The sequence below is a fragment of the Arachis hypogaea genome, chromosome 19 (genome assembly GCF_003086295.3).
Source record: "Arachis hypogaea cultivar Tifrunner chromosome 19, arahy.Tifrunner.gnm2.J5K5, whole genome shotgun sequence".
In the NCBI taxonomy this organism is placed as follows: Eukaryota; Viridiplantae; Streptophyta; class Magnoliopsida; order Fabales; family Fabaceae; genus Arachis; species Arachis hypogaea.
The window spans coordinates 5,293,794-5,319,643 of NC_092054.1; the positions used below are offsets into that span (position 1 = coordinate 5,293,794).

The following is a 25,850-nucleotide window of genomic DNA, read 5'->3' on the forward strand; positions in this document are numbered from 1 at the left end:
TGTAAGCAGCTGTTTGGTTGGGAGGAGAGGGAGAATTGGCTTTGGCTTTGGCGTCAGCTTGTTCCGGAAAAGCATAAGTTTTTGGCTTGGTTGTGTCTTAAGGAGGCTCTTCCTACTGTAAGTTTTCGCTTTAGAAGAGGGATGTCATCATCGAATAGGTGTCCAAGATGTCTTTCTAGCCAGGAATCGGTTATACATTGTATTCGGGATTGTCCAAAAGCTCAGCTTGTCTGGCAAAGGTTGGATATTCCTTGTCATCCTTTGGATTTGAAGAACTGGTTCTTGTATCATAGCAGAGAGCACCCGTTCAAGTTCTTTTCGGGCCTTTGGTGGATATGGCGAGCAAGGAATAACGACATCTTTAATCCCCATGAAACTTGGCCTCCGGAAAAAGTCATTTGTCTGGCATTAACTTCAGAAAAGGAGCTTAGAAATATTTTTGAATTACAACGTATGTCCCTTCCCTCTACTCTAAATGGTTTTTGGAATCCCCCATCCATTGGTACTTTTAAGATTAATTGTGATGCTAGTTATTTTGGTTCGGGTGATAGTATTGGTTTTGCTTGTGTTATTAGAGATTGTAATGGGAGCTGGCAAAGGGGGTGTTTGGGAATGATTGAGAGTAATAGTATTCTTCAAGGAGAATTGTTTGCTATTTGGAGAGGATATCTCTTAGCTTGGGATGTGGGTCAACGAGATGTTATTTGTGAGACGGATTGTGTGGAAGCATTTAATCTTATTACTCAAGATGGTTTTGGGTTTATTGATCCACTGGTGCTCAAAATAAGAGATATCATGCATTGGAATTGGCGTGTTGACTTTCGTTTGATTATGAGAGATGCAAACACGGTGGCAGATACTATGGCAAAGATGGCGATGAAGTTACAACTTTCGCATGTGGAGCTTCTTTCACCTTGGGAGGAGTTTAAGAGTAGTCTTAAACGGGACTGTCCCTCTATTTAAGCAGTTCCTTATTTTGTTTCTTTTGTTTTTCTTTGTTTAATTTATTTCAGTCACCAAAAAAAATATCATTTAAAGTTGTTCAAAAATTTAAAATACTCTATCTAAATCCCAAACACAATCTCTAATTAAATTTCATACTAAAACCCTCCAAGAAATACTTTATACAAAATCCAAATTATTAAAAAAAAGAAAAAGAAAGAAAACCTGAAAACGAAAAATAGAGCTTGTTAGAGATCGTACCGTACCGACTACCGAGCTGCATTCATTCGCAGTTCTCAAGAACACTCCGACGAACAAAACCCACTTCCCAATTCCCATTCTTCTTCTTCTTCTTCTTCTTCTTCACTATCTCTTATCGATTCATAGATTTCTTTGTACATTCTTCAGATTCTGCTTCTTCCAATTTTCCCCGTCGTCTTCACATTCTGTACATTATTCTACCCCATTATAATCCGTGCACCAATTTTCAGTTTTGCAATTTTGGGTTACTTTTACAACTTGTTATTATTACTTTCTGCGAGCTTTATGTTTCGGAATCAAGTTTTGTCGTTGATTATTATTTTTAGGGTTTACCTCTGTTAAGCTTGAATTTCAAATTTTGAAGAGAATAGAAGGAACTTTATAAGAACAAGAAGAAGAATAACCAGATAACCTTAGCGATATTTAAACCTAGATAGTGTGATTTTTGTTTTGGGAATTCAGTTGAGTTGAGCTTTTTTGTTGTGCGTGAATTTTTGTGGTGATTGAAATTGAAATTAGGAATGGCCTCTTACAGGCCCTTCCCTCCGCAATCTAGTCAAAACCCTAACCATCAGTATAATCAGAATTGGAGTGGTGGTTATGGTGGTGGTGGTGGTGGAGACCCTTCTACTTCAAATTCATTCCCTCCACAACCTTATAACCAAATGCCCCCAAATTCAAATTTCCATTCTCATGGTGGGGGTGCTGCACCACCACCTCCTCCTCCTTCCCATCACCCCTACCCTTATCCACCACCTCCACCGCCACCACCCGAAAATTCATACCCGCCTCCACCTCCACCACCACCTTCTTCACATGGTGCTCCTATGTTTTACCCTTCTAGTCAATACTCTCAGTATGGGCAGCAGCCACCTCCACCACCTCCCCCTCTGCCTCCATCTTCGCCTCCGCCGAGCAATTCTATCCCACCTCCACCCCCTCCACCTTCCTCGCCACCTCCTCCTCCTGCTTCAGCTCCTCCCCCGCCGCCACCAAAGGATGAGAGACGGATGCATAGCCGAGATAAAGGGCCGATAAAGGAAGGTTATGAGCATTCAAATCATGGAAATCCTCATAAACAGCAGAAGCCTTCTGCTGTTCCTCCAATGCCAGTGAAGAAGCCGAACGGGGTGCAGGGGAGGGTTGAGACAGAAGAAGAGAGGAGGTTAAGGAAGAAGAGAGAATTTGAGAAGCAGAGGCAAGAAGAGAAGCATAGGCAGCAGCTGAAGGAATCACAGAACAGTGTCTTGCAGAAGACTCAGATGATGTCATCTGGGAAGGGGCATGGTTCGGGTTCGGTTGCAGGGTCTCGAATGGCAGCAGAGAAGAGAACTACACCCTTATTGAGTGCGGAGAGAATTGAAAATAGGTTGAAAAAGCCAACAACATTTTTGTGCAAAATGAAGTGAGTATGTAGATTTTGCTGTTGGTGGATAAATAAATTTCTGATTGGATATGAGAATCTCGAATTATGTATGATTGTGTTGTCTTTAAGAATCCTTTGCTTTTTCTCAATTGAGTTACATTACTCAGTGTTACTGATGATTCATAAGCAGACAAATGGATTGTTGTTGTGGATGATCCTAAATCTCCTCTAGTGTTTACTTCAAATACTGACTCATTTTTAATGTGTATTCTCATTTAAGATTCCGAAATGAACTTCCAGATCCAAGTGCACAACCTAAGCTTATGGCGTTCAAGAGGGATAAAGATCAGTATGTACATTTGCTGCTCTCTTTCACGTTTATAGAAATTCTATCCTATTGATGAGATAATATTGATTTGTGTTGTGCTACTTTCACCTATCTAATAAGTATATATATTTTTTTCAATTATGCTGTTAAGTGATAAATGTTCTCAAGTGTGGGAGGAAACGAAGAGGACTATCCTTTCTCAGTTGAGAGAGCTGGAAAACATATAAGTTATTGCAACATTTATAGACATGATGTAAAATAGTGAGGTACTTCTTTGGATATGCCCTGCAAGTATATTGCAATTTACAAGGACATACTTCGTGGGAGCAGTGATTCTTGGCAATCAATGAAAGTCAAGGGTTGATAATTTGATCTATTGATTGTCATGTAGCCACTTTTAAACATCTAAATTAGACATAATTTTCACCAATCCTTTAGGATTTACTTTTCTTAACTATCATGTTCTAGTCGTCTGTCACTTGATACTTCCATTCCCTGTATGCTTTCTGGGATAGAGTTTGATGAAAGCATGGTTCTCCATTTGGTTAATAGAGTGCTAGAGACATGGGGAAACTGGGGATAAGCTAACAGTGGTTAATTTGTAAATGGCCAAGCTCATCTTCTGTTTTGTTGGGCTTACTTGTAAAGTTGTAAGAAGTCCATTGTCCAAGAAGATATGATGTAAGGATGGAAATTTGTTTTTGTTTATTTGTAAGTCTTAAGGATTTCTGGTGATGTATTAGCCATTAGGCACTGATTTTTGTTTCAAAATAGTACTTCAACAATTAAGTATACTTGTGCTAATGTATGTACCTTTGGAAATTTTATCTGCATTGCCCAGATATACGAAATATACAATCACATCGCTGGAGAAAATGTACAAACCCAAACTTTTTGTGGAACCAGATCTTGGGATTCCTCTGGACCTGCTTGACCTCAGTGTTTATAAGTATTATTCCTAACCCCTTTAATAATTTTGAATACTTCAATGATATGCTGAATCAGAAGGTTTGACGAACTCTTTTATTTGCCTCTCAGCCCTCCCAGTGTCAGACTACCTCTTGCTCCTGAAGACGAAGATTTGTTGCGAGATGATGTTGCGGCTACTCCTATAAAGAAAGACGGCTTAAAAAGAAAAGACAGGCCTACTGATAAAGGTGTAGCTTGGCTTGTCAAAACACAATATATATCTCCCCTCAGCATGGATTCAACAAAACAGGTAACACACATATATGTAAATATGATGATGCATTACTCTCTCTATGGACAATAGTTTATGAACATCCTGTTGTAGTCTTTAACTGAAAAACAAGCTAAGGAGCTGAGAGAGATGAGAGGAGGCCGCAGCATGTTGGACAGTCGTAACAATAGGTATGCATATACCAGCTGATCCATCTGAGTAATTTAAATTTTGTAAGTTATTTTTGATAAAGAAATTAATATGTGAAAGATAATTATATTTAACAATTATATTTGAATTCTCTCTTTTAGGGAAAGACAGATCAGGGAAATCGAAGCATCATTTGAAGCAGCTAAGTCACGCCCTGTTCATGCAACCAACAAATCTTTGTATCCTGTTGAGGTTTTGCCTTTGTTACCTGATTTTGATAGGTATGGCACCACCAGATATACGCGAGATTATTACTTATCCTGCCAAGCTATTAGTTTGTCATTTTTAAAAATGTAGAGTCTTAGTTTTTCATACTAGAAGGAAGACCTGCTATATGACATTATATCTTATCATATTGATTGAGCTGCCTTCTATACTGCTTTGCAGGTATGATGAACAGTTTGTTATTGCTGCATTTGATAATGCTCCTACAGCTGATTCAGAAATGTATGGTAAGTTGGACAAATCTGTTCGTGATGCCTGTGAATCAAAGGTAAGCTATGTTGCATACTTGCATGGATGATTTACATTCATAATCGGTTTCTGTGTTTTTATTTAAAAAAAATGTTCATTTTCGTTTCAAGTTTAAAATCTGGAGAAAGGCTGATCAAAAAATTAAAATAGCACATATGGCAATATAGAAAGCAGTTATGCCTTTACTGCAACTGTTTGCAACCTTATGTGTCTTGTTAAATTGTTCTCGTGGTTTTTTAACGAATACTTAGTGTTGCCTGGAATTGACTTTTGAAGTAATCTTCTAACATTTGTTTATTTGGTAGGATTAGGAGTGTTATATTCTTATGGTTTCATTGGTAGAATTAGGAGTATTGTATCACTGTTATGCAATTGAAGAGAACTCTTACCATTTGTTGTATGCAGGCACTTATGAAAAGTTATGTTGCAACTGGCTCAGATCCTGCAAATCCTGAGAAATTTTTGGCTTACATGACCCCAACACCTGGACAGGTATGCATTACATTTAAATATGGATTTCAATTTTGAAATGCTCATTCTTTTTATTAACAGTTTTGATTAACTTTTTATTTGTCTGTACTTTGTGCTGACAGCTGTCAAAGGATATATATGATGAAAATGAAGATGTCTCATATTCTTGGGTTCGCGAGTATCACTGGGATGTATGTGGCAAGATTTTCATAGTTAAAAAGAGTGAAATCACATCATGATTTGGTTTTAAATTTAGATAGCTAATTTAAAATTCCTTTGAAAAAAATTCATTTTAAACTAAGCTGCCAATTTTTCTTTTTATGGTCTCGATAGGTTCGGGGTGATGATGCAGATGACCCTACAACATTCTTAGTTGCATTTGATGAGTCAGAAGCACGTTATTTGGTATTTTATGGAACCAATATCGCTTTCTCAACTAATAATGGTTTATTGGTTTTCGCTGTGTTTAAATTAAGTTTCACATGCAGCCTCTTCCAACAAAACTTGTTTTAAGAAAAAAGAGGGCTAAAGAGGGAAGATCAAGTGATGAGGTCGAGCAATTTCCAATACCTGCAAGAGTGACTGTAAGGCGAAGGTCGAATGTTGCAGCAATCGAGCGAAAGGATTCACAGGTATGGCACTGAATTTTTCGTTAAGCTTGTCATTGCATTAATTAGAATTTGCAAAATAATTTCCTATATATCAATGATGCTGTGAAGGTTTATACAAGTTCGAAAGCCAGTACTTCAAAGAGAAGGGGTCTAGAAATGGATGATGATCTCGAACAGCATCATCGACACAATTATCAATCTAGTGGAGCTGAAGATGACATGTCTGATTAATTCTTTTATGCAAATGCTACTGTCTTTAATGCAAACTTGCTCATCAAAGTAGTGGCTGGTTGGCGGCAGATTGCGCCGATGGCCGAGTTTGTAGAGGTGTTGCTGCTTCGCTGAAGGAAAACCAATGAAAAACCCCATTTTTTTTTTCATGTTCGTTTTTAACCCAATTCACTGGATATACTTTCAGATTGTAGGAAGATTTTAAAGTTAATATAGAATTTCATTTTAATACAACAAAAAATAGAAATTTTTGAGAAACAATTATATGTAAAAATAAAAAAAAAGGAGAAAAAGGCATGTCACAAAAAAAAAAAATGGTAAGGAGATTCTATTATCCTTCATCCTTCACGAATCCTATCATTGCTCTGAATGCCTTTTTCACTTGGTGAACACTGAACAGCTTTAAGCTTTTGCTTGCCAATGAATGTGTTATTTTGGCATTTATCAGTTCTAGGCTTCTAGTGTTGTAGCATTCTGATTCTAATGCAGATTTTAGCAGTTTTTGTTGCTGTTGTAGATTATGATATTTTGACACCCTAATTAGTAATTACCTTAAGTACATGGGATGAGCTCAAGTCATAAAATTTTTGTTGATATGTATAAATAACTTGAGTGGATGAATTTTGACATGAAATCTCACGACTAGCATATGTGGGCTTTAAAATATGATGGATGACAGGACATAATAACGTTGTTTAATAATCTATATATTCAATTTATCTAGTGGAACTAAGGTAGTGTTTGTTTCCAGTCCATGGAATGGGACTCAGTATTGTATTCGGTGGTTAGAGATTGAAATTAATATTGTATTTGGTGGTTAGAAATTGAAATTAAAATTTCAGTTTTAAGGCGTAATATTTCAATTTATAATTTCAGTTTTAAGGAGTAATATTTCAATTCCTTCGGTACATCCAAAAAGTGGAGATATAAGAGATTAAAATTTCTGAGGATGGGGACTAAAATTTTAATATTTTTTAATAACTAAAGATATTTTAGTAAATATATCCCTATATTTATCTTGAACCAAACAGATATTTTACATCAAATATAATATATAAATTTAGTTTAGTTTCGATCTATCAATTTTTGTCTCCTATTCTCTGTCTCTCAGTTTCAATCTCTCTTCTAAACGCAACCTAAGTTTTGTTTGAAATTCCATTAGATAGAAAGATAAATATGAAGTTACCATATTTAAAGAGTATTTGGCACATTAACTAGTAAAATAATTGCTAATTATGAAGTTATGTTAACAAAAATTTTCAAGAAATTATCATATTTAAAATTTGTTATATAATTTAGGAAACTTTTCAAGTGGTCCAGACCACTTTTTTGGATCTTTGGTGAACCAGGATGCAGTACCCTTGAGATATATCATTAAAAATGTTGAGGGTGTAGATTTATTGGGATTATTATGGTGTAGACTCACAGAAAAATGGTGCAAGGTGTTCTGAAAACATATTGAAAAGGTGACCAGGAAACCCACAGGAATTTGTTGTTATGGGGGGCAGCCAGAGCCAGCTGTGGTGTGTTGTTAAATTATGGAGTTGAGCCGCAGCTATTAAGCCAGCGCGGTAGTGGAGAGTGGTAGCATGGAGTTGGTTTTTTTGTGCAGTAAAAGGCATGGGCCTGGTTGTTGATGTTGGATCGGGTCAGGTATAAAAACCATGTCCCACCCCCATTTGATTTCCTAAATATCAGTAGTCGTAACCTAGCGCAGCCATGGTAGAAGAAACTAGAAACCCCGCTCTCTAAACGCGATACCCAACCCGACGCAGTCATCCCAGTCCCTCGCAAACCGTCGTAGTCGCGCGGAAGCAGCACCCCACAGCCACTCCCAGTCCCAGGAACCGACGGCCCCTAATCCCATGGGAGTCCCGTTGAAGAACGGCGTCGAAGCAGCGCCGGACAGCGAAGATGAAGCGTGGACCATCCCCTCCCAACAGTGGCATACCGGCGAACCGAACCCGTTCGACTCCAGATATGGAGGCTCCAAGTTAGGTATTAATTTGGACGATTTCTTTTGTTTGGTGTGTAATCCAGTGTAGCTTTCTTTGAATTTCCTGGTAATTGTTACTGTTATCATGGTTTTTGAATTTTTGAACTTCTCTGAATTTGTCATTTTATTTTGTTTCAAATAGCCGATTGATTGTCATTAACAGTGTTTGTAATTGAAACTTAATACCTGGCAGATCTAGTAGTTCCAGCTGCATGCATGATACGGATAGAAATGGGTTGCCGTTGTTGTTTGCTACGTAAGTTGTGGGGCCCATCTTCTCCCATTCAGGTGTGTGATCTTTATGTTTGTTGATGTCAAACTTCCTCTAAATTTGGTTAATCTGAAATCTGTTTGATAGAGGTTGAGAGAGATGCCTTCCGACGGATCTGGAAGTCGGTTGTATTTGGTGGATGAAATCCCGAGTGTTTATGTCAGCGATTACCGATCGAGTGTGCAGTGTGGTGGGACAAGTGTAGGAAGCACACCCAGACGTTGGAAAATCTGTAAGTATAACCACCTGTATTCGGAGATCCTGAAGTTCTAATTTTGGTTATGAATGAGCTTATTCGTTTTTTGAATTTATTTTATATAAATTTTTGGTTATAGAATACTGCCGTAATGTATGGGATGAGAGATGTGGATGCAAAACCGATATTGTTCTGCCATAGGGCATTCAGTTCGTGTGTATCAATTGGCGAGGTGAGTGACGTTGAAGTTTGTCCTTGTGTCATTTATATTTTTGAATCAGTTGATGACTGCCTTACAAATATTAAATAATTAATTAAGGGGATTAGTGCTGGTAAATAAATTTAGAAATAGTTGTTTGGTGCCCGAAAAGGGTGTATAAGTTGATGATTTGGTTTGTTTCATGTTGCATCAGAAGTTGCTGGGTTTTTGGTTATGTTTTATTATGCCAGTTAGAGATCAAAGAATTATTGTAATGTAATTTGAAAACTTGAATATTGTTGGACCTACCAGCTGGGGATGGAATAGAAGTAAAATGGAGGTAGAGAGAAGATTTTAGCGTTTGTTTGAATGAAGGTCGTTACGGAGTTGTATACTTATCGGAGTTAAAGCAAGATTATTTCGTTGTTTTTGAGAACAACGGGGAATTTAAATTCAAATTCCTGGTGATTCATTTGAGTGACTCCGATATTGATTATTCAAGTTTGATAAGTTTCCATGAAGATGACCGCTGTGTGGGAAATAATTTTCCGATTCATATGATGGTGATCACTATGGAAACCTCTGAAACTTGAGTAATCAATTTCGGAGGCAGCCAAACGAATCGCCGCGGATTTAAATTTGGATTCTCCTTTGTACTTAAATGCCACGAGAAACTCTTGCTTTAGTTCCGATCACTCTACAACTCTGTCTCAGCGTTCTTTCAGTCAAACACTGTCATTTTTTTTCTTGCTCCATTTTACTTCTATTTTATCCCCGTTGGTAGCTCCAACAATATTTGTTTCCGCAGGCTACTCGAAAATTTCTGTTTTAAGAAATTCGATGGTACCTCGTGATGTTGCCAACATGGTCTTCTAATGATTGTTGTTAGCACGAAAATACAATAGGAATGCACGAAATTGAAACTGATATGATGTATAATCTCTTTTGCCGTCGAAAAATTACGCAATAGAAATAATATATACAGTGAAATTTTTTTTGATGTGCATGTAATTGTCGCTGACTTCCCGAGGACGAGGCCCACAACGGGGGATTAGAAAATGTTGCGTGCGCGCATTGGAAAATACGGGGAAGAATGCAAAGTTTATGCCGACATGTACCGTCGTCTTTGGCTATAAATCCTGTTTTCGTCAGGAGGGAAGGCAAGAGCGAAGCAATTTAAAGTGAGCAAATGTCAGAAACGGGATTTACATTCTGCGCAACATGAAAAGGATATTTTGTTGGAGAGGTACATATATGTTGTTGCCATGTTGTTTCAGTATTTGTACCTTATAAATTTCATTCACGTGACATGCCGAACAGGTGACTGTGTTTGTTGACCTCGCTGGGGCCATGAGGCTGTATATATTCATCCTTTTTTCTCTGTTGGAAATAAACTTACTGAATATAACGTTAATTCATTTTTGTTTAGATTGTGTATCTTCTTGTGGCCCATTTTTTTGTTCAGTTTTGCTAGTTTTATTGCAGTGAAAGCTTTATTAGCATCAGACTAATGTTGCATCTTCCTGCATTGCTTTGCCTTGGTTCTTCAGTTTTAGTGGCAAGCATAGGTTCGGTTGCTTCTGTTCTTTTACATTGTTTGAAGGTTCAAGTCTGGTTCTTTCTGTTTTGCTTTGTAAAACAAACCACGGGTTTTGTGTTTCGTTTAGTGGAAGGCAAAGACACGGTTTGCTGTGTTGGCTGGAACCCATGTTTGTCTTCTATGCTTATCCGGTTCAGGTATGCTTATGTTCTGTTCTTGTTTTTTTTTTGTTGTTTTTTCCATCGTTATGCCAATGTTTCTTCCTGCCTTTTTTTGAAAATTTATATATTTTTATGAATCGTTTAAAGAACCTCCTTTGACTTTGTATTGTCCCTTTCAAAAACTATTCTTCTTATTTGATGAAGAAAATAAAGAAGCCGATGAACCACTTTAGCTGTTTTGGACTTGGTTTTCGCCAACTAAATCTTCTGTATTGTCGTTTTCCGTTGATATTTTTTTAGATTTCCAAACATGCCTTAAATTTTCAACCCTTTTAACTCAAATGTGTCACTTTCATGACAGGGGGTTGGTGAAAGATCTGCTCCAATTCATTACAGAATGGTGAAACTATACAAGAAATGTCTGGTTCCTATTCATGTTACAACCGGGTTGTACGGAATTTGTTTGTATTTAGACATCTCTTCAATGAAGGAACACAGTCTCAATCGGATCCATGACTGTCAATAATCTAACCATCATGGAGGTGTTTTAACTTGGAAAGTTCATGACATGCCATTCCTTTTCCTCCCGTCCATTTCATCAACTCTCGTTTTCTACTTCCCAGTCGGGCTGAAAGATGAATTACACCTCTACTTTGTGCTATACATTTTCACGCAGCTTTTAGCAAGTGAAGCAGTTGTGTTTGTCATGGAAGTTTTTTACATTTTTCCGCCATTCATGTTTTTATTCCGCTAATAATCTCTGCGTATTAGTTGTAGGTGTCATAGAGTGGGTAAAGAATGTAGTCGTCTTTTTCCCTTACTTGCATCGTTGCATTGCACTACGATATAATGTTTTATGCAGTTTGCCTTTCGTATGGCAGTTTTCAGTTTATAAAATTTTTTGTCGCTGTGCGTGATTCTTCAAATTATTATCATTAATTAAGTGTGTGTCATTCTCAATCCCCAATTGCACCAGATCGTATGATTCTTGTGGTTTTTTGTCGTTAGTTACATTGGGTAAGTTATTTTGTTTTCAGTATAACAAATTTGTCTTTTTAACAAAACGCGTATGACGTAGTCGCTTTTCATAATTAGAAGCAATCTTTCATTGTTCAGTAACGACGTTTTGTCTTTTTATATTTAAAAAAAAAAGAAGCTTTATGAAGTAACGTTACGTTCTATCATAATAGGAATGTAAAAAATCAGAATGAACAAAAAATCATCGCTTTTCAAGTTAAACTTGTCGATTTGTATAAATCTTAGCTTGCATATACCGGCAAATGTTCAGATGTCCTGAACAGAGGAGGAGGGTAAATGGATTAAGGGATTAAGTTGCTAAAATCACGTATGAAAAACTAGACTTCGCTGAGTTAATAACAGTTCACGTCGAATAATAAGCTGATGTTCTGCGTGAACTGAGCATTAGACTAATTAATACAATAGAATATACGATAGATAAGTAAACAAGGCAAGACATTCGAAAGTAAGACTGCTACAAACCAGGTAACACATGCTTGTAGGTGCTGTTACATGTAAGGTTAAGAGGAGCCTACCAACCTAACCAGAGTTAAGAATAGGACGAGGATGTTTACGAAGATAAACAGGATAAAGTGGTAGGGATTTTGTTGGCGGCGGCTCTGGTTGGATCGGTTGCTTTGACGGACAGTTGAGTGGTTGTCCCCTCCTTCAATTTGACGTTGCTCCTGTATACCTTGGTCGATAGGTAGTAGTTGCTCAGGGATCTGTGATGGGTTGTGTCGAATGGATGCTGCATGCATTGGATGCACTACAGAACCATTGTCGGTGAACTGAGTCTGTAATTGGTTGGCAGATACGAATTGTTCGAACGCCAAACGAGCTTCATCGAAGGTTTCGTAAGACTTATGGAGGTTGCCGCTAAATTCGTTAACTTGCCTATGACAGCCCGGCCAGAAACTATAGATACCAGGGACCCTCCCTATGAAAACAACATAGTATTTCTTCTTGGCACGGACCATGTTGAGATTCCAAGTGAGAGTATAGATGGGAGGTTAAGAGGTTGCGCATGTTTAAGATGGGAGGTTGGTTTTGGTGGTTTTTATAGGCAACGACGAATGTGCCTGTGATTTGAACGGGAAATTAAAATTTTGCAACTGTAATATTTCCAACGGTAGGAAAGTTAGCGAATGTGGGGCTCACATGTGTCGTTCTGATAGGAGCATAAAGCTGCCTAATTTTGCTTCGATGATGGGCAGGGTTGCTATTGAAATTAAATATTATGAAATAATCTATAAACTTCGAAACTTAATTACCAAAACTAAATATAAAACAAGTGGGAAATTCAATTGTAGCAAGTCATTTATTTAATGTTTAATATGCAGGTTGTAATTAAATTGTATTAAGTCATGGGAGATTGACGAAGGCTTGCAGGTCGTAGTCTGCGCGACACTGGATGCAGGGGATATGAGAGGCCCTGCCGAAAGCATGGACGGAGTTTCGCTCTGCCGCACGTCTGCGATAATCATATAGAAGAGGCATGTGGCCCCTGGTGGAGCACGTAGGTGAGGCACAGACAGTGTGTTGTTCTTCTAAACGGGGCATTTGGACCTCACCTGGCCACGATACTGTCAGAATTGAAAAGCACCTCGCGTTACTGTCAGCGAGTAAACCAGCCGCATCAAGCTCCCGATACAGTTCCAGCCCTTTTTGTTTTTCTACATTGTTGTCCGTGCGAAGCATCAACATCATGCTCATTGCGTATTTGGCTGCTGCATGGCCTCTACTTGATGCACTGTTCAGCATCCGGATGCCAACGTTTTCGTTGCGTCTGATGAAGAGTTCCCGCAGTGCCTCCCGAAACAGAAGCTCTGGGTTGCCAGCTGCCATGCAGCGATCAAAGAATCTATTTGCCTCCGGGTTGAGGCACCACCACCAGGGCGTAGCATGCGGGGGTGGTATGGAAACACTCCGGTGAACGATATCGGCCTCTCCCGCATCGTGTGCAGCCTTACAGCTCATTCTGAGACTGCACAGGGATCGGATGGAGTCTGTCGCAACTTTAATGGTTATTGCTTCCCATATGTCGTCCGGAATGAAAGCGATATTTGAACAACAGTCGATTGTCATTTTCAGTTTGTTCCTGTTGGTTCCTCTTTCGATGTGGATGGGGATACGTCGTTAGAGTATGGTGTTTTGAGTGTCGCATAGGAGTGTAGATAGGCTCCATATTTATAAGTCCACCTATCCCGTTGGAAACCTGAACCTGAGTGTAGCGGATACGTTGTGAGTATCGCATTCGTTATATTAAACGTTAGAGTAAGCGTAAGTGTAGTGTTTTGAAAACTGAAAACTGTATGGGGAATGGTATTAATTATTGGAAAAGAATAGATGAACCAGAAAATGTTTTAACAATGTTCCCCTAGCACTATCCTAATTAAATTAACTCTATTAATGTTATTCTATTATAATACATTGTTCACCCGTTCTTAAACAAAAGTTGTAAATATGAGTTTATTTTTGTTAAGCTGTTGTTGTATACATTATTCCACGTGCAACTAGTAGAATGTTAAAGTTTCGGGCAGATACTTAGCCGTTTAATATTTGAATAGTTAATCGTTAATTACTTGTGTTATCTGCATAGTGCACGGTAGTTTAATATCACGTATTTGAACTTCGTGTTTTTGAAATTTGTTTTCTTTATCACATAGAGAGGAGATGATGAGACGCGTCTAATGAGAGATCAAAAAGCGTTCAATATTTGGTGGAGGGTGGGAAAAACGGTTAGGTGAGGTTAATGCATTTATTATCCAATTTAAAGCCCTGGGGAAGCGGTGTGACTGTCTAATGAGATAAGTGTGTATACATAATTGGATTGGAGAATGTGATGGGGCACGCCATATATAAATATATATAAGTTTGATGTTTGAGATTACTTCGTTGTTGCGGAATTTGTTAATAAGATCGAAGGTTGTTATACATCCTCCAGTGAGTGAGTTGGTGTTCATTGGGTTGGAACAATGTGGAGCCCCAGCGTTGGTGATGCAAGTGGTTCTTCCGGAGGACCTGGCCCTAGCGACCCTCTCGGCGACGACGGTAGGCGGTTTCACATTATCTTCTTTCCCGGTTTTCCTTTACGTCTGCTCATTGTTATTGTTTTTTGTCATTTCGAAGTCTAGAAGTTGTCCCCACCGTGAGTCCTGACCAGTTTGTCATCACGGAGGACCTTGAGCAGACGCTGCGGAGGGCATGCGACGCCCTTAAGACAGGGCCTCCAGTGTTTAAAGCCCGCGATTGCGTTTCCGTCCATGGCGTCCGCTACTATGGGTTTGTGGTTCATGTGGTGGGCCCACCCGACGGAATCAACTTTGTTGCCTACGGCAGGTTCTCGCGCGATGAACGCATGGCCAGGCAAGATGCCGCTTTATCATCCCTACAAGCGGTTGTTGGAGAGTCAGGGAAGGAGATCCTCGACTACAATTACTACGTGGCTAAGAGTTGCAGGGAACGTGTTGTGGAGTTGGAGCGGATATGTAGTCTGTCAGTGGACTCCCGTGTCGCTGAACTGGAGGCTGAGAACGCTCGCTTAAGGGAGCGCCTGGCTTCTTGGGAGACCTTGCACGGCCGTGGATAAGGTTGGTTTGGTGTTGGGCATACCCTTAACAGTTTCTGGGGATTCGGGTTTGTTGGTTACGGTTCGTGGTTGACGGTTTTAGGGTTTGTGGTCAAGGGTTTCTTATTCATGTTTTTGGTTCCTGACTCTAACATCAATCTAGTTATTACAATAATATGTAATACTTACAATCTATATGATATATTATTTTCAGTCCATATATAGTCATGAAGGTAGGCGTTATTTTGTTATAGATTACAGTGCATTGCTTTCAAATGATGTTAAATTTAAAGTGATTCCAGTGATGGTAGAAAATTTTTTTTGAGAACGTAGTATACCATTTAATATGGAGTAAATTGAAGAGCATACAACTTATTATCATAAATGTGGAAGCCGAGACGGCAGAAAGTGTTTAGTTGGAGTTTGTGAAAACAGTTTATGGACAATTATTGTATTTATTATGGAATTGCAATAACTCCCTCGTGAACTGGTATCATTAGGCAGTTCCAATTGGAATGGAGACGGTTAGGACGTGTTTTGCGCTTTGCTGTTTGGTGTTTGGTGTTTATGTAGTCAATATATCCCTAGTTTTGTTATTAGTAATTTTCTAAATTAAGTACCCGGGTCGCTAATAACAATAAAATTGTTTTTAACACGTTGTCTACCTCACAATTTTGTAAACATATGCTGCACAGGTTTTTTGAAAGTTCAGATATTTTTTGCGTTTCATTTTTAATAATGTGAAATGTGTTAGCAACATGAAAATGATTAGGTTTGTTGAGTTTATTATTATTCGATCTAAAATTTGTCTCAAGAGATGGATAGTAACGATGCTTGAATTTTTTTATTGATGAAACAAATAAAGTTAGAAATAACATTCTTATTGTGGTTAAAATACAATATAACTATGATGCTGGATGGGTAAAGAACAATGGAAATTAATACTTAAAAATAACACGCAAACATTACGTAACGAACCTTAAATATTAAATATCGAAATCGGGTTGCATATCGTGAATTTTAAAATGGGAAGTTCTATGGTGGCATTGGTTTCGGTGGCTGAAGATGGCATAAGTTTGACCAACAAGTAAAATATTGACATTTGGCAAAAAAATTAAATCTATAATAAAAATGATTTTCTCTCTTGTAATTCTTTATGATTATTTTTATCAAAATAATTTTTTATAATTATTTTTATAATTATAAAAAATAATTTCAAAAATATAACACCAAAATAATTTTATAATTATATTTATAATTATTTTATTATTATTATTTTTTTTTTTGAAAAAGAATTTTTATAATTATTTGAACTAAAATAATTTTTTATAATTATTTTTAGTTTTTTAGTATTTTTTATTATTATTATTTTTAGTAATTTATAAAAAATTATTTTTTTAATCATTTTTATTATTATTTTTATTTCTAAAAATTAATTTTTATAATTACTTTTTTGTAATTTCGAAAAACTAACACCAAAATGACAAGAGAAAGAATATTATTTCGGTTTTAGTTTTCCAAAATTACAAAAAAAATAATGATAAAAAAATTTATTTTGGTAAAAAATAATAATTAAAATAATTAAAAATAAAAATAATTATAAAAAAATTATTTTAGTAAAAATAATTATAAGAATTTTTTTTTTATAAATAAAAATAATAATAAAGTTATAATTAAAAATACATTTAAAAAATTATTTTAATATTTTACTAAGTTATTTTTGTTATTACAAAAAATTTATAAGAAATTATTTTGATAAAAATAATGATAAGAAATTATAAGAAAGAGAGAATCATTTTAGTTTTAAATTTATTTTTTTTACCCTATGTTAATATTTAATTTGTTAGTCAAACTTATGCCACCCTTAGCCATCAAAACCAATGCCACCATAGAACTTCCCTTTTAAAATTCATACTGTTACCATTTATGTGGATGACCTCAAAATTCAAAAATAACAACCTAACAACATAACCTAAAATTTAAAAATACCAACCTAAATAAAAAATGTCTATAATTTAAGACAATAAGTTGTAAATAACTTAAAATTTAAAAAAGTTACAACGTAAGCCACTAACGCAAATAAATTTTTAGATTTTGTTCTCTATATGCTTGCTAAAAAAAATCGATGGAATAAAAAAAATGTAAAGGGATCCGTGACTATCGAGTTTGTAGAAACTGAAAGAGTTAACTATATATTATAGGGTAATTAACGTTCCAAAAAATACATGCATATCGCTACGTTTGGTTAAATATATTGTAGTTATAATGTGATTTTAGTTTCGTATAAAACTATAATTTATTTCTCCCATGTTTAATTAAAGGGTGATTTACAACATAAGAAGAGTAAAAAGGAAATTCTAATTTATAAATAGTGCAAATTACCAACATAATGTCTTCATTTATTAGTAATTTTTTTATTAAATTCAATCACATTACAAATTTTTTAGCCTAATAACCTAATAAAGCACATAAATTCAAATTAAAATTTTTCATATATCCGAAAATAAAAAATTTCCATTTAAAGAAATTTGTTTTATTAATTTTGAGTGGCAACTGGCTACACCATAATTTCTTCTTGGGTCCCACGAGGCAGGCAACCAATCGGCTTCTAGCAGAAGACTTCATCAAAAGCCCACGGCACATTCTTCTAGGTACTGCAATTCTCAATACATCTAATGAGTTAGATAAGATCTCCACCTCATATCCGCCTGATTCATAAGCTATCGACTCTGAACAGGTTCTTCTAACTCAGAATATCCCCTTCATCCACTGTGTTGGTGCCCTGACGAAGAGATGGCCGAAGCTCACGCCAAAGGTGACGGCCTTAGGGTTATCAAAGCGGCCGGAGAGATGTCGCGGCCGATGGTAGGTTGTCGACTCCGCTTCTTATCTTTGCGATTTTTTCTTACTCTAATCGCGGGATTTTGTTTTATCTCTTACTCGCACTCCTCATGTTCCCTTTTATGCAGCGTCTGCCTATACCGAATGGGCTCCTCCCCAAAGATAGCAACCATCTATACATTACGGTCGCCGATGGGTCAAACCATTCTTACAAGATTGCATGCACCCCCAATGGGTGGAAAGAGATCACTCTCGGCAGGGGATGGCAGAGGTTCTATCATGAATACAAGCTACATCCATCTAACATTCTGCTGTTCAAGCACAAGGGCAGAGACGACTTCAGCGTTCGCATCTTTCAGTCGCCGGGTGTGGAAAGGACGTATGATACGACGGGTGATGACTCCGGCGACGAAACACCCCCCCAGGCGCCCAGGAAACGCACAACCACTACTGAAACGCCCCGGCGTCGAATGGGATGTATCAATGTCCCCAGGAGCTCGGCTGCAGCTGAGGTGGAGCAGACTTTTCAGTCCGAGCACCCCTTTTTCATCATGCACATCACAAAAAGGCTATTGGGCATCCACTTCCTGGTAATGGCTTTGTCTCTACACTCTATATACACCTATTTCTTTCTTTAAGTTTGGGGACCACATTATCTGTTTTATTCCCCTTAATTACATATGATTGTCCATTATGATTTGGTCAGCCAAATGTGCCGCACCTTGGAGACGACGTCAACGATGATGCCATTGTAAATCTGAGAGCGGGGGAGATCTCCGTCCAGGCAGTCTACGGAAGATACGTGGGCAAAAGAAGGCGCAATTGTGGCAGCATTAGTCAAGGGTGGGGGGATTTCTTGAGGAAGTGCAACATAACTGTCCCCAAGCTGGCCGTCTTTGAGATCTCCCGTACCCAACCTGAGGTGGAGCTGTTGGTCCAATTTGTTGATTTTGAATGAATCAACATGGGTTAAATAGGATGCTGACTTTCTTGTTTTGGATTGTCCTGTTTCATTTGTCAAAAACTTTTTGTCCTGCGTTGTGAATGGTGATTGTATTGCGACGGCTACGCTTAACTCATTTTGTTCCTCTTAAGTTTTTCTGTCCTTTAACTAAGTAGTTTTGACATAATCTGTGTGCCTTAGATTACTCTACCATATGAATTTCTCCAGCGCGGTGCAATCATCTCTTTAGTAGTTGTTTTTGCTGTTACTCTCCATTTTTGTTCGACTGTGTGCACTTTTGTGAGGAAGAGCCAATTATTCTGCTATGTTATATGTTTGGCATTGAAACCTTAGTTAGCATTGGACAAGCGCATCATATTTCTGAACTGTTTTGTCTTCGTGCTTGACTATTACTGTTTAACATGGGTAAAAGTGGAAGCTTTCCATCTTTCTCATCGGTTTTTCTTCTTCTACATTGGTTGAGGGTGCAGGTTCGGTTAATTGTTGTAATGGCGTCACCATAATTTGATCCGGATTACAAGGCATGAGTTTTCCGATTAGTTTACTTGCATGCAAACAAACAGGTTCCTCGGTTGGAAGTAACCCACAAATTTTTTTTAATATCTATTGTTTATCGTTTTGCAGATTACACTTTGGTATGCACAATTTCATCTCTGCTTAGTTGTTGCAGGTGTAAAACGTTGGGTTCAACACTACAATGTTAATTTGGCACAGTTGCATAGCATAGTTGCATCTCGTCTAATCAGTTCATAGAGCATTAAGCAACATCAATTTTATGTTCTTTTTTCGCAACACATTAGTTCAACGAACGATCTTTTAATCAGAAAAACTTTTGGGAGACACTAATACACCAGTAATTACCGTTGCACACCATTATCGTTTCACAATCTAAGCACGGGAAATCATTAGCAGATTAACCCTAACGTAATGTGTTTCTCGATGCCATGCTTCATCAGGACATTGAAGATACACAATGATATACAAAATATGTCAAACATAAAAGTCTTGACAACCCTACATAAACCTCCTCCTAGAGACACGGAAATAACAAAGTTTTAGGTAACCAAGGGATTAGCAGGAATAAAGCAACCTTTATCGCTGGGTTGTTGCCATGATTTTAACTTCGATCTATGGGGTCATACAATCAAGGCTATTGTCGCAAATAGATTCAAGCATGTGTATCTTAGACTCTAGCCTCGTGATCTCTTCCCGAAGAACCGCGTTTTCCCTCTCCAGAGACTTAGCACGAAGATAGTTGAAGTCTCTGACGTCATTACCCGTGTATGCTAAAAGAACCCACAACATGCTGAACGCAGCGTCCTCCCTCGCGTCATCCTCCAGAACCGTGTAACGACCCTTCGCCCGTAGGTTTGGCCCAAACGGGTTTCCAGGGATTATAACATTGAAAGCATAAATTGGTCCCAGCTCCCGGTGGAATTTTTCCTCACGAAAGAAACACGGGCTGGGTATTTTAGTGTCGTAGCAATACATTGATAGCCAGAGCTCCATGCTGTTGCTAAGGGCGAAGTTATGCGACACACACTCATCCGCCGGGATCATTGGTGCTCCTGTAAGTTTTAAAAAAAAATTAGCCTGAATTTGGAATTGTTTGCCTGTCAATAATAAACTAATTGTGAATATAGTGACATTCATGGAAAGGTCATTCTGAACTTTACCACCAACAACACAGGCAACGCGCCCTTCGAATGTTGGTAGGGTTCGGGGCGTCCGCATCGGTGATTCGACTGTGCCCGTTTCGGACATCATTTCCGCAGTTGCCTCCTTGTCCTCCTGCAGCGTTTCCATCCTTGATTCGTAGGCGTGAAGTGCCATGACGTAACTGTTGAACCCTGCGTACTCTGGTTCGGGGTGGCCGAGAATCTGCTTGTTGGCTTCTTCAAAGGAGATGTATACTCCCGTGTTGTGACCCTTCGTGACAACGAAAAAGGTGAATTGCTTCATGGTCTCCTCCATTGGGTCAAGACAAGCTAAGGGAGGCTGACTTACTTTTTGGGTTTTTACGGTGGGAGGATTTGGGGATTCAAATTTTGTTTGGTTTTGCTTCCGCCCCCGTCATCAGAAATAATGTCTTTGTAGGGTTAAGCAGTCTTCCTGGGGAAGCTTTGAAAATGATATTTTGGGTAACAACACCCTCAAAAGCATGAAATCAGCGCCTCCTCTCTTCACTCGCGTCACATCAAAATCTTTATCTGATTGATGTGTCAGTGGTAATTCGACACACGTACCCTTCCCGGCTCATGTAGGTGTTGGCCAAGTTGATACAAGAGTTTGTGCTGACGTGTAATGAAACTTTTAATGCCTACTTCTACTGCTCCCCTAAAAGTACCGGGTTGCGTTCAGGCCTTGGCAACTAGGTTGGTAAAGGCTATCAGAGTTAATTTCCCTGAAAGGGAACTACGGTACGTGAGTGCAGACGATGCTTGGTTGCAAATCCATGCTTTTTTATGGGCCACAGACTCGTGCTAGGAGGAGGGATTTTGGTTCAAATCCGGTTATTTGTATTGAACACAGTTGCCACTTCAATTCGAGATTTATATACATTCGAAGAAAAAAATTATACAGAATTTCAAATAATTTGGAGACAACAAATTGCATATTGATATTTACTAATGATATTTACTTGTAACTTGTATGTAACGATGATGGTAATTTATATTAATTCCCATTTCAAACCTTAGATATTACTTTCTGTTTTCTGTTTGTCCTTGTTTTATTGTTTTAAACGTTATATCTACACTGAACAGATATGACAACCGAAAGAAAAAGTAAAGGTTAGCAACGATTTTTTTAAAGTAATTTTTTTTATTTTCAGATTGGTTCTTTGAAGAACTTTTGTTATTTTATATGGAGAAGAGGATGCAGTGATACAACAATGTGGAGAAGAGAGATATTTTACATATATATGGTGCTAGCAGAAAACAGACCCTCCGTTTTCAGTTTGAAAAAAAATAAAAAAAGTTAAAATTAAAATACGGACGGTCCGATTTGTAATTTAAAAAATAAAAAAAAATTTTAATGTTGAAATCGGTCCGTCCGATTTCCATTTCAACAAATTAAAAAAAATAAAAAATACAAATCGGACCCTCCGATTTCGTGTTTATTTTATTCTTCAAGCAAATCGGACCCTCCGATTTGTGGTTTATTTTTTTATGAAACAAATCGGACCGTCCGATTTGAATAAAACACCATATAAAACAAATCGGACCTTACATGTGTGTCTTAATATTTAAAACCTTTCAATATTATTAATTGATTGTAAATTTTTTAGTTGCTTAAATTTACCTTCTTTTTATTTACTCTGATTTTGGATGTATACATAAATTTAAAACAACAGTACATCTAGTTGGATATGTTTCTTTTTGTTTCTGTGTAACTTTTTTTAATAAATGGGTGATTAAAGTACAGCTTACAAATGAAACTTAAGCGGATCGTAATTTTTAATACGAGAATGTTGGCAGTAACTGTGATGTTACGCTAACAAATGTTATCTTCGTTACTGTAACGAAAGCAAATTTCAATTTTAACCTAAAGAAACCAGATAATTTAAGCATGATAGTAAAATGGTTATGATGGAAACATATTTATAACGAGGCCTGCAATATTATTTTGTTGGAAACTGGCAAGGCTTCCTGGTAGGGAGCTGCAGCACGGCCTTTGTTTGGCATGGCGTGTTCCGGTCTGTTATAAAAAACGTACTGGGCCCGAGACATTTAAACGCTTTAAAACGTTAATGGCCCAGACCCAGCACAAGTAACTGTATAACAAGCCAGAAGTGTTAATAAATATCTCGGGAGGCATCTTCATAATGTGGGGCGTACACATCACTTCAACGTCGATAATAAACTACTCATCAAACATAACTTTTTTAATTTAAAGTGTCACTTATTTTATCTTACTATGTATAACAAGTAGAGTCAGCAAGGAACACAAGATGAAAAAATAATTTGAAGATGTTAAACACGACTTACGTTCAATAGTAAAGTTCGGCAAACGTGGACAAACAATTAGTTACGTTTCGCTGTAAGTGTAGATATATGACATATATGGTTACGGTTTTTGGCCGTTTAGAGTAAGATATTATTGGGTGATTATGTTGGTTTGTAGCACATTGCCCACCAATTAAGGGTTAAATTTGAAGATAGCCCAACCGTACTGACAACCCGACTGAAATATTGATATGTGAATCGAGTCTCTTTTCTTTAATGTTCCTCCGAAAGTTGCCAAAACCAAACCTGTTATTGAACCGGTATGGTGAGTGGGTCACTGGCTCAATGCTTAAAGCAGTTGTGCTATATAACATATATTAAATTATTTTCAAATATAATTACAGAAGAGAACCCCAACATGGTTGCGTAAATTATTCGAACGACCCAAGTAGTGCCGCGTTCAACAATGCGAGCATTCATTTTTTGAAATTGGAAACTACATAGAGCCGGCAGGTTTCATCGAGTTAGTCAACTGCTGCCAGAGTTTAAGCGGTTTGAGTATTTATTATAATAACAGAGGCAACCGAACCGAGGTCACCAAACGTGCTTTGGTCTTTTCTAGCCCAATAGGGTGATCCGGTCCAGTTATTACAAATGATGTTTCATTTATGTCGTTGCGTTTATGAAATTATCTTTAATTAACTATACAACCCTAAACCGATGACATGTATGCGGAATTATTTTAAGATGTGCTTAGGGGTGGAAATAGGCAAGGCGGCCTGCGAGGGACCTGCTGCCTGGCATGTGTTTGGCCTGGTCTAGTCTGGCCTGATAGGAAATAGTTTTAGGCTCAAGCTATTAAATAAGTCTATATTATTTAAAAGGCCATGCCAAGTCATTTGAAATAGGCTCTTGGGCCTGTCAGGCCGGCATGTGCCAGCAAATATATATATAGAGACTTTTATTGTACTAGTTGAAATGCTAGTAAAAAGATTTGATATTGGGTTTGCTTTCTTATAATAATACCTTTGTCAACTAAGCCATTTGTCTCTTTAATTAGATATGTGTACTTTGCATCAATGTTATCCATATATTTATTAAGTTAATGTTCTGTAACTTTAAACATTAAAATATTTTTTAAACTTAATTATGATTTAAAAAAAAAAAAAACAGGCCTACTGACATGCTTCAGGCCAGGCCAGATTTAATAACAGGCCAGGCACAATCTTCATAAAAAAACCTGTACCAGGCAACAGCTCAGGCTATGGCCAATATACTCTAATACAGGCCTAGCCTGTTAAGATGTAACCCCTGACCTGGCCCGGCCTGTTTCCACCCCCATGTACAATTGATTTTATAGCCAGTCCGCCCCGTTTGTCGAGATTGTATTCGCCTGGCTGCATGGGTTGGGATGGGTTGGCCCCCTAAGGCACTCCTTGTTAGCAGTGTTCTTAACTTCTCACTCAAGTTGTTGCTATCCTCTGTGAGAGCCAGGTTGGCGGAGGGAATAGTTGAATGACAGACACGTCCAGAGTTTAATTTGTTGTGAAATGCATATACTTTGTTCGGTTAACAAAAGTTCAATAAAATTGAAAATATCAATTACGATTTACTTGTATTTGCAAATTTAATTATATTAAGGCTTGTTAGTGTTCAAAACGAACCGAATGAAATTGTAGTATTTATCCACGCTTATATTGAATTTACTACATTCAATAAAATGATAGGGATGTGTTTGTTAAAATTGTGACTTTCGGTAAAATTAAATCCTTTTTTGAACAAGTTAAGTATTTAACCAAAAGTAAATATATATTTCAAAATATTTATTTGCCTTCGAAGGTGCTGCACGTTCAGCCATAAATTAATATTATTGTTGCATGGAAAACATGTTTAACATCTATCCAATACTTATTTAAACAGAATTGCATCAAAAACTCTCTTTATTTCAATAATTGGGCCCAAATAGCTTTCCAGCAAAATCATCTTTTTCTTATTAATTGGTGAATAACCGATGAAATTCAATACAATGAAACTGCGAAAAGTTTTTTTATTACTAAAGTTAAAAGCTTTGCTCGAATGGTCTTAAAGTCAAAGTCGATCCAAATGAAACCGATATTACAATTACACCCATACCAGAACCGATTTAAACCGAAATAGTTTAGATTTGATCTGATTGGATTTTTGTACATACGGCTGAATTGGAGCGGATTTCGGATCGACTATTCATAAAGATTCCAATCCAATCGAAACCGAACAATGGCTGATTATATTATTATATTAACACATTACTTAAGATTTTAATTATTAAATGTTTAGCTTAGTAAACATGTCTTTGACATTATGCATATATGAGAATTACTGAATTAAAATTTAATGTTAAAATTGTTATTTAATATTTAGTTTTACAATTATATATTTTTGATCTTATGTTATGTTATCGTTGGAAATGGCAACCTGTGGAAGGCAAGACTGTTCGAACTCTACACAAAATTGCAAGTGAATCAAGAAATATATTGTGAACATTGAGTGTTTCCACACAGATTGTCAAGGGGTGGGTAGCACAGAAATAGGTGGGTCAACCTGAAAGGGTCACATCAATCAATGTTGGCACAAACGCTTCAGTCATGGGATCTGTATAAAATCAAATCTTAGCTTAAGCAAGAGTGTAACACACAACCAAAAAGAAAGCGTAACCACGGTACTCCAGCCAATTACCAAAGGCAGACATTACCCTAAACGAACAAATGGCGATAATGGACGACGGGGAGAATCTGCCGGAGGAGTCCCAGGAGACTGAGACCAATGATGCGTAAGTTAAATGTTGCTTCGTCTATGTTGCTTCTCCCCTGTGGGTCTTCAGAAGCTTACACCTTCTTCGGCCTAAAGGGTTTCTCAAAATAGTGTGTTTGTTCTCCGGTTAAGCACTTTGTTTAATTTACTAACAATTTTGACGTTGTTTTCCAGCGTTGTTCCCGCGATAGACATGGAAACCCTTCCCAAGGCCTCGGTCGCAGATGGAACGTCGACCCTTAATCTAGAGCTAACGATGAACGTGGTACGACTGAACCGTCTT

At 37.5% G+C, this 25,850-nt stretch overlaps 1 protein-coding gene across 1 annotated transcript; it reads left to right on the plus strand.

Annotated features, from left to right (window-relative positions):
- The first annotated feature begins 1,062 nt into the window (after positions 1-1,062).
- On the plus strand, positions 1,063-6,595 carry LOC112775539 (protein PAF1 homolog). The gene is made up of 12 exons (XM_025819236.3): positions 1,063-2,608; positions 2,850-2,918; positions 3,739-3,846; positions 3,936-4,116; positions 4,192-4,268; positions 4,389-4,508; positions 4,675-4,780; positions 5,167-5,253; positions 5,355-5,423; positions 5,566-5,637; positions 5,721-5,864; positions 5,952-6,595. Exons 1-12 carry the CDS (start codon positions 1,725-1,727, stop codon positions 6,072-6,074), a joined length of 2,040 nt encoding a protein of 679 aa, XP_025675021.1. The 5' UTR covers positions 1,063-1,724; the 3' UTR covers positions 6,075-6,595.
- The last annotated feature ends 19,255 nt before the right edge of the window (positions 6,596-25,850 follow it).